Raw genomic sequence first — 9,672 nt, 5'->3', positions numbered from 1 at the left:
TCACATGAGCTGGGACTGCTGCATTGAGTCTTGGTGTGCGGTTGGATACCAGGAGGTGTAACTGGGAATGTATGTGCTTGGGGTGCCCACGGACGTTTTCACAGTGGCCGTGGAGTTCCAAACAGGCGCTACCGTTGGCGATCCGGTAGAGAGTCCGCGTCCGTGGGCCAGCGCGTTGGTGTCTATTGTTCCACCGCCTTGTTTCATAAGTTTCTTAAATTTGGACCGTTTGTTCTGAAACCAAATCTTTACCTGGTAAAAAAGAAAATCAGGATAAATAAGCTATGATCGCACCGTCTAATCTTCATATCCAATAAAACTGTAGGCAGACATTTCATCATTACAATGTATTTCTTCGCACCGAGGTCTGTTGCTCTCTGGTCCCACTGATCGAACGTGCTGATTTGAAATGTTGTAACTCTATGAACGCGCCCCTTTATTTAGAGGTTATGGAACGGTTTTCAAATGAGAAACAGAATTTAAAAAAATAAAAGTTCAAAGCACGCGGTTTTATTTTCACATCTTATTCAGTACATAGAGGAAAACAGATATAATAATGTTTTTGATTAAATTAAAATAGATCGGGGTAGCGATAAAATATATGCACAAATATGTTTAAATAAATTTCATAAGAAGGCCTATTAAACGTTTTCCATCTAAGTATTTTCTCAGTATTGAATATCTTAAATTAAAGCATTAGTTTAGATGTGATCAGGCAACAAATGGAAGTGTGTGATCAAGCAAGCTTTTAAAAAATAGCTTTAGTCAATTTGCCAAAACACGAGGACTTTGACTTACCTGCGTCTGAGTGAGTCCAAGAGACGCCGCGAGCTCAGCTCTCTCGGGTAGTGCCAAATATTGTGTTTGTTGAAATCTTCTGTTGAGAGCTTGGAGCTGTAAACTGGAATAAATAGTCCGGGGTTTGCGGATCTTTTTCCCTTTCCCGTTGAACCGGACTTCTCCTCCTTCCACAACAGTGTTTTTCTCCGACTCTGGTACTGAGGGAGGGAAAAAAAAAGAATAGAGGTTCTTCAGGGAGTGCTTCACGAACGTTCCAGTAGTGCAGCGTAGATCACAGTGCAAGTTTTACAGGCTGCAGTTTAGGTATAATTACCCTTAATTGCATACATTGTTTATAGCATTACGCAATAAATAATTACCAACCCTAATACCGTCACATCTGGGCTATTGCAGTCCAACATTTCCCTGGTGAGCTGGAAATGAAACAGACTCTTCTGAAGTGGAAAAAGAGCAGAGGACAAAGATGCTGATTCTTACCTGTGTCTTCTAACCGAGTCTGTGTTAATGCCGAGTTGTTTGGGTAGGATTGCACTGTATTCAGATATGGGCTTGAGGAATGGCTGCCGACCGAGCTGACATATGGATAACCCAACGACCTAGGAAAGGACGGCGCTGGGCTATAGGAGCTGTCGTGTTGACCAGCAGAATGTAAACAGTGCATTGAATAGTGTCCGTGAGACATGGATGAAGGCGACATTTGTTGACTTGGTGGCCCAAATTCCATGAAAACGTTCTTCCCTGAGACTGGGCTATTAAGACTCTCTGGCATTGTAGTCATTGTCATCTCTTCTAGCGAATCTCTTCTCTTGCTTTTTGTTTTCTTCTACGATCACAGTGAAGGACGGATTCCAATTTAAACTCAACTGATTTTTTCACTTTCCATTCATAAGAAAATGTAGTTTGTCTCTGTGAAAAGTCTAGATATGATGCAGTGGATCTACACAAACTCGCTCAAAGGTTTGAATCAGGGAATCATGAATATTTATCATAGGTGGTCTCTGATTGGTCCACTCTCCCCAAGAACGATGTCTATTGGCGATCCGAGGGTAGGGTCCGAGGGACCTGATAAACTCAAGAAATAAGACTAACCTGAGACTCAGTTGTACAATGTTAATATTGAAAAATTGGAGATGAAGCTCTGTGTGAGAGGGGTGAGCACAAAAGCCAGGGTCTAGCGTTCATACGTTTACAAATAAGTGTCCGCCACAAGAAGAAAAAAAAAATTGTGCTTATTGATCAAGGTGCTTGCAGAAGTTAACGCCATTTAACAACATTTAATACTGTATTATCAAGATGTAAAGAGAGGAAAGAAAATCAAGCTTGCTGAAATTACAAAGAGAAAGATTGATTTAAATACGTAATCATGATGGTGGAACAACTGCTGCTGTTTGTTGTTGTTGTTGTTTTTATCATCATCATCATCATCATCATCATCATCATCATCATCATCATTATTATTATTATTTGTTTTTTTTTTAAAGAAAACTATGACATGATAAGGAAAAATCCCCAAAACAAGATCACATGATGTCCAAACATAGTAATAGCGCTGAACAAAGATAAACATTTCCCGAGTTATTTGATTTGCCTGCGTCCTCAGCTTCTTGTAATAAAATATTTCACTTTATTTTGACATGATTAAACACAGTAGCATTGTGGTCCGTGATTCTCGGACTTCATTGTCCCTGAAACAGATGTATTAGTTACAGATTCATTTGATTAAATGCCAGTCTCGAGTACGCTGGTCCACAACTGAAACCGGCATTACCATAACACTACTGTTTAATTTTCATACGCGTAATTAGACATATACTTAACACTTCCACATCCCTGCAGATTCAAATCATCCATGTGAACAACCAAGCGGCCACTGGTGCACCTGGACTTAAGTTTTTCCTATCTAAAGAATTTAAGTGATTGTGCAAGATATTAATAGACATTCTATATATTCAACAGATATTCAAGATATTCTATTAATTTATAGAATTGTTCTCAGCGGAAGAATCATTTGATTTTAATGTTGAAGTCATTTCACACAGCCACTCGTGCCGCGTCTTGAATTACAGCTCGAGCGACCTTCTCAACTCAGCCAGAGAAATTCACTCACACTGGGCTTGTTTTTACCGGATCGGGAAATTCTAACTCGCCCATGAGTCTTCATGCTTGTTCTTAATAGGGCAAAATTTATTTATTCCAAAACAAAGACCAAATAAAAAAGCAGGGGTAAGCAACTGTGATGTCGGCTGCTTTCTTTCTTCCAGGTCTGTGAGACCGCTGCTAAGTGAAAATTAGCAAAGTTCAAAATCTTTGATGACAAATGGGCCTAGAAAATGCCAGGGGCTTATTTAAGTATTCCAGTTTTCATAAATTGGCTATAGATGTTTTTATGGTTTTCTTTCAGAACGTATATTGCCATGCGGTTGAAATCTGGACTAAGCGATCAGCTGTTAGTGACCAGACATGGTACTCCATACAGGGAAAAAAAAGGATGACTGACTACTGTCGCCGAGTATTCCTGATAACGACACAATATGAAATATATTCCACTCAGTAAAATGTGGCAACCACAGCAGAAAATCCACAGGACTGCCAGTATTTACTTAGACACCACATCAGTGACATCACGTGTTGTTGCAATCCCCTCAGTAATAGATAAATCCCATTAATACGTCGACACTTCTATGTTTTATAAGGCATTAATGTAAAATTTGGATCTAGAATAAGCGATGGGTTTAGTTGGAACAACAAGGTATTCGATATGTCGCGGCGTAGTCAGGAAACAGTGAACAACAATGCATGGTTAAAGACTGATCACCTGAGAATTCAAGAATCTCTGTTTAGCACACCCAACGATGGCTTAGCATTGAACGATATTCACAGATCCAAGTTAAGACCAAAAACTGACATACCATTTAGGTTGACTCCCCGTTCTCAACCACTGTAATGAAACATCCGCGCAGGACTTCATTTTAGTCCTCTTTGTCGCTCTCTCAGCGGGTTGGTAGCGGCTGAAACAGAGCTGCTCCTCTCCGCTGCTCCTTTGACTGCTCAAAATCTCCACGTGAATAACAAATTAGACGCTGTTAAATTCCGTCACAAGGAAAATTAGACTAATTATACAATTTAACATCAAGCAGAACAAGAAACTTCAGAGTGTTATTTTGAAAATGCCAGTGCTATCAACATGATGTTGGTTCCACGTCCTGGGCTGCTCTAACACATTTGGGAAATTCTGAGTTATCAGCGGGAAAATGGTCCTCGAAATTGTCCAATTCAGAGCAATTTGTATTTGAAATTACATTCAGGAAATACCGCAAAGGAACCTTTATCAATAGCGAAAATAATAACAGTATTACAACCAACAATTATCATCATTCAGTGGCCAGGGAAGATTTTGCATGTACTTTATGGCTGTGAATGATAACTGTGATTAACGTTACATGAGTAGGCTATCTAACACAGAAATGACGAGGTATAGTATTGTATTTTAATAACTGTATGTGTCAAACCCGTTCAGGAATGCAGACAGATTGGAGCGGGGGGGGGGTGTCATGTTAGTCAAATGCATGTTAGTCAGTATGAGTTTTCTCCCCAATATTTTGTAGTCTTAATCTGAACTACTAGCAGAACTACATTATTTCATCAGAAAAGAAGGTATGTTTTCTTTCTTTTCTTTTTTTGTCTTTTCTTTTTTTCCTTCCTGTATTTACATCAGTTTTCAAAACTCTGGAGCGGGACACAAGAAAATCCACAAAGAGTGGTTATATCGCTCATAATTAAATTTCGACATCACAAAAAGAAACCCTTTTTTGCTGAACACAAAACAGTTCTTATTTATGTTAGAAAATCTCTCTGCTGGAGTTTTGTAGAGACGGCCATCATATCTGTAATTAAGCTGTACCCTGCGGTCAGAATACCGCGCGTCACAGTCTCAACGTTGCTTCAACTGACGACACTAAAATTAAAGCCGCCCGTGAAATCAGCAGTGTGAGGACGTGTGAGGGGAGAGGAGTCATTAGGAACGAGTGGCTCTATGGCTGAGTGTGTTTTAACACCTGCTACGCTGCGCAGGTCCAGGGAATGACGAGGGCAGATGTGTGTCAGGAGGTCCCGCGTGAGACAGACATCATTCCGTGCTCTCTGATGGGAAAACACTTTTTAAGTGCCACGCCAAACTGCGCTACAACAGACACCAAGAGTTATTGCAGCCTCTATGGAAAATCAGCCTCAGTCCATCCGTTTTCTCAGCACCCAAATCTATCTCCGTCAATTTACGCCAAGGTCACTGATTAGTCACTGTTATTAATGGCCCTGATTCTAATTTCATTTTAAAGGAGCTGCAGAACTCCAGAGGCTGGTTTTAGCTATGTTAAATTCTCATGCTGAGTACGAGTGCACACACACACACACACATGCGCGCGCGTGTCAGAAACCAATGTAGCCTTTCATCTTTGCGTGTTCTGAAAAAAAGACTGTTGTGTAGAAATTTCAGCACTGACATTAATGTGATAACAAAAAAATAAATAAAAAAATAAATAAGTCTTCGTCGTTAAACTAAACTCCGCGTAATTAATTATGACTGAGAATTAAAGCAGTACCCCGGCTGAATAATTTATTTATAAATGGTCTGAAAAAATAACAGAGCGTTGCAAAGAGTCCTAGGCTTTGTGTGTGTTCTATGTTTTGTTCATCTGAACAGGACATCGTACGTCAGACAGAATTCTACACTAGATCTCTTATTGATTCAGAGAGCCAAACTGTGGTTTCCCAAAGACGACAAACCACCATCTGGAGAGAGTAGAAGCTTGTCAGCATACAATCAAAGGAATGATCTTCCCTGGAATTTACAGTAACATAGCATCAATAACGCAACGTCAGCTCGGGCAAGACGAATTCCGCAGACTTGGGCGAGTGTCTTGCTGCTGTAGATGAGACAGTCGTGCTGTGGTTAAGTTATCCAGTGTAACAGTTGTTCATGTGAAGGGCTTTGCTGGAGGCTGTGACCTCTTTTCTTTCTTTCTTTCTTTTTTGTCCTCCCGCGTCTCTCTGTGCTCGTGCACCGGCCTTGACAATCGTCCGTTAGAATGAGGGTTACGGCAGAACGCGTCTCTGAGAACACTGACAAATATAGACTCTAACTTTGTCTGACAGCTAAACAGAGCCCTACACTAAAATCAAGAAACTTAAATTAATGGGTGTAAGTATTCGATGATCCCGCGACGTGATTTGATCTCATATCCATTCGAGGAAATAAAAATGAACGGACACATTTTTTCCTGTCTTGCTTTACCTGGGCAGCCAAACAAAATGCCACAGAATGTGTTTAGGAGTAACAGCAGCAGCAGCAAAAAAAAAAAAATCTAGATTCAAACAATTTGCCGACAAACTCATTCTTAGGGAGCATCTTTTTAAGAAGCATTAAGTGATAATATCCATAGAGAAGATGAATGAGTTACACTCCTCTACATCAGTAGGACATGTGGTGCAGCGTTTACTCTGAGACTTCATGTTTACAGAAAGCCTACACATTCAACAAATCTATCCCTCTCCAATTCCACAGCAGGAAGATAGACCAGAAATCATCAGCATTAATGCTAACTTTTTAACATCTCTGATCTATCACTGTTAAAAAAAGAAAAAGAAAACGTTCATTATTGGATGATATTGCTTTGTTGCTCTGTTGTTGGGTTTAGTCGGCTGTGTGGTCAATTTGCTGCTCCATTGGACACTAATAGACAAAGTCAGACAGTTTAGGGCCACCATATTGGTATGCAGCACGAGGCGCAGAGCATACTGGTGTAAAAATCCCATCAGTTTGCCAATCAGCATTGGTTGGTTAAATATTTTTCATGTCGAAATGAAGTATATTGTGGTGTTATTGACTGTTATTGACATTATACAAATACATTCGTTTATATATATTTACACACACACACACACACACACACACACACACACACACACACATTTATATATATATAAATACACACCTGCTTTTATTTCGTTTCCCATTTTTACTCTTAACATTTCCTTTCAAATTGCTCTGGATTTTATGTATGTATGTGCTTATCTATTTATTTATTTTGTTTGTTTGTTTATTTATGTATCTATGTACTCACTGACTTGCTTGCATACAAACATACACACGTACATATAAATATACACATACACACACACACACACACACACACACACACACACACATATATATATACATACTTATTTTTCAGTTTGACAATTTGGCTAATATCTTTGCATAAAATATTTAGGATATGTTTGCATAAAATATGTAAGTTTTATATAACTAAATATAATATAATATAATTATACTCAAATTGTGTTTTCATTTTTTTTAAACCATTTTTAAAATAGATATTTGGAATTGTTTCTATTTTAATCTCATTGTGTAGTGAGATCTGTAAAGTGAGTGTTATAGCTGTCTTCACTCCCATGTACACAAATAAATTTGGATTACACATGTTTGAACATAGATTATGCATGTTTGATCTTAGATTATGCATGGTTGATCATAGATTATGCATGTTTGATCTTAGATTATGCTTGTTTGATCATAGATTATACATGCTTGATCATAGATTATGCATGTTTGATCTTAGATTATGCATGTTTGATCGTAGATTATGCATGTTTGAGAACATTTCATGAAAATTAAGCCTTAATATATTTGTCCACTCCATCTCCGTAGACGTTACCGAAACCCCGGAGTCGGACTCTTGGCGTCAGGAGCATTTGGATCTGGTGGGAGGATGAGTCCACTGTCAGCTCTGTGTGCAGCGGGGTCCAGGGTGTCTGTGTGGGTCAGTCCATGTCCCCAGTTACACATCAAATTCCCTACCATAGGTTTTGGGGGTTTTTTTCACAACCAGTCCCACCAGACGTGATGTGTTTCTTCAGGTCAATGTGGGAGAAAATGCCAGAACAAAATACCTGAAAAACTCTTGAAGAAAGATTGCTTTTGACATAGTTTCATAAAATGACAGTGTTACAAAAATTTGAAAAAAAAAAAAAGTCTGAGAATTGCAGCTGAGCCACAGCCTGTCCAGAATTATGCAGAAATAATTTCATTCCTCAGAGACCTGGGCCTTCGGACTCTCCTCACAATGAAAACATCATTCTTAGTGCTGTCACTTTAAGCTCTGTCAAAAAGACCGCTTCAGTTCATACCTAATTCTTCTCTCTTCATGTTTTTATTTATGTCTGTTCTGATCTGTTCTTACAACACTGTAAAAATACATTTCCATTTAATTCCTCTAAATCTGAATCAAAAAAGTAAAAATTAAAACAAGATCAATGTATAATAATGTACATACATATATAACATAAAAAAGGAGGAAAAACTCAAAAATGTGTTGAAGTCTTCGGGAAGCTGGTGTAACTGTCTCACTTACAGCTCCCTGGTTTCATTTCTCTACACGTACACAGCAACGGAAAATCGAAGAAAACTTTTCTACTATTAAGAACAATAAATAACAAAATCAAAAATGTTCGTAAACACGTAGTTTGAGCACTAAACATCCAGAGGATGTGGATCTATTCTGTGTCTCAAGGACTGGTATCTTGTGCCTTGTGTTTTCTTTCAGGGCTGGAGATTTGTAGGGGCTGCAGCGGTGGAGACTAAGGAGAGGTCCTGGAGGCCAGTCCTTTGGGAGAACAGGCAAACATAATTGTCTCCAGACACGGGCACTGATGCACACCTGCAAACAGAGAAACTCTCCCCTGCCATTGGAACAGGAGACCTCCCAAACGCTCGCTCGCTCTCTCTCTCTCTCTCTCTCTCTCTCTCTCTCTCTCTCTCTCTCTCTCTCTGTCTCTGTCTCTTTCTCTCTCTCTCTCTCTCTCTCTCTCTCTGTCTCTCTCGCTTGCTCACTCGCACTCTCACAGGAGACCTTTTGGGGTTTGTTACTGCCAGATGTTCATGGTGGAGTTTTAAGTCATTTGTGAGAGCATGATGAAATGTAGAGAGTAAACATGACTGCGGTTATGCCTGGATTACTGCATGTGAGTTTTATGATTTTAATGTTACCAGAATTACCACGGCTGAGGTTTATATTTACAAACTGCACACTGTCCTCGGCCGTGATGTGTCAGAGGTGTTAAAATTGTTGACCACATAAACATTACTCACTCCCTCATAAAAAAAGGAAAAAAAAAAACAGTAAAGCTAACTGATAGAGAGCCTTGCTTATTGACTTGTTGAATTCATTAATGACTGTTTCTGAGGAGAAAACTGACAGAGATATTGTGGATTATTTTTTGATGGCCAGTATCTGCACTTCTCTCTCACCTGAGCTTCATGAGTGCTCCATGAGCACTGGTTCCCAGTTTAACTCCAGTCTAAGCTGCTGGGTACCTGCTCCAGCCCTTGCTGGGGGGAGAGGTAGCCTCAGAGACCCCGTCATTACTGCAGCAGTAGGGGTCAGAGAGCTGGGGCTGCAGTTCCACCTGCAGCAAATTGGCCACAAAATGACCAATTACCTATGAGTCTATGAGTTAGGTGCTAGTGAAGAAAATGCAACCCGGGAGACAGTGGTTATCTAACTTCTGCGGCAGCAACAAAATAAAACCCCAAAATGGAGAAGCAGTAAATTGTCATATTTGGTGTTATATCCACTAGCTAAAGCATTAAATTAAAATCCATGAAATTCACCGTGGGCTAAAATAAAAGCATTTGCACTATGATATGGTAAAAACTGGGGCTTTGGCCTGGTCTTAAACAGCTGGAGAAGAGAAACGGAGTAAACGATTACAGGGAAAAAAAAAAACCACTCAGTCTAACGTAACAGGACAAACTATTTCTTTCTCTCTCTCTCTCTCTCTCTCTCGCTCTCTAACCCATGTTAAAACAATACT

The 9,672-nt window shown here is 39.5% G+C and overlaps 1 protein-coding gene across 1 annotated transcript; it reads right to left on the bottom strand.

The window, feature by feature from the left end:
* On the bottom strand, nucleotides 1-1,585 carry dlx1a (distal-less homeobox 1a). The gene is made up of 3 exons (XM_030786991.1): nucleotides 1,279-1,585; nucleotides 799-998; nucleotides 1-252 (listed from the first exon to the last, which is right to left on the bottom strand). Exons 1-3 carry the CDS (start codon nucleotides 1,583-1,585, stop codon nucleotides 1-3), a joined length of 759 nt encoding a protein of 252 aa, XP_030642851.1.
* Nucleotides 1,586-9,672: the final 8,087 nt, after the last annotated feature.

This window comes from Chanos chanos, chromosome 10 (assembly GCF_902362185.1).
Source record: "Chanos chanos chromosome 10, fChaCha1.1, whole genome shotgun sequence".
Classification (NCBI taxonomy): domain Eukaryota; kingdom Metazoa; phylum Chordata; class Actinopteri; order Gonorynchiformes; family Chanidae; genus Chanos; species Chanos chanos.
This window is presented reverse-complemented; position numbering and strand designations above follow the sequence as displayed.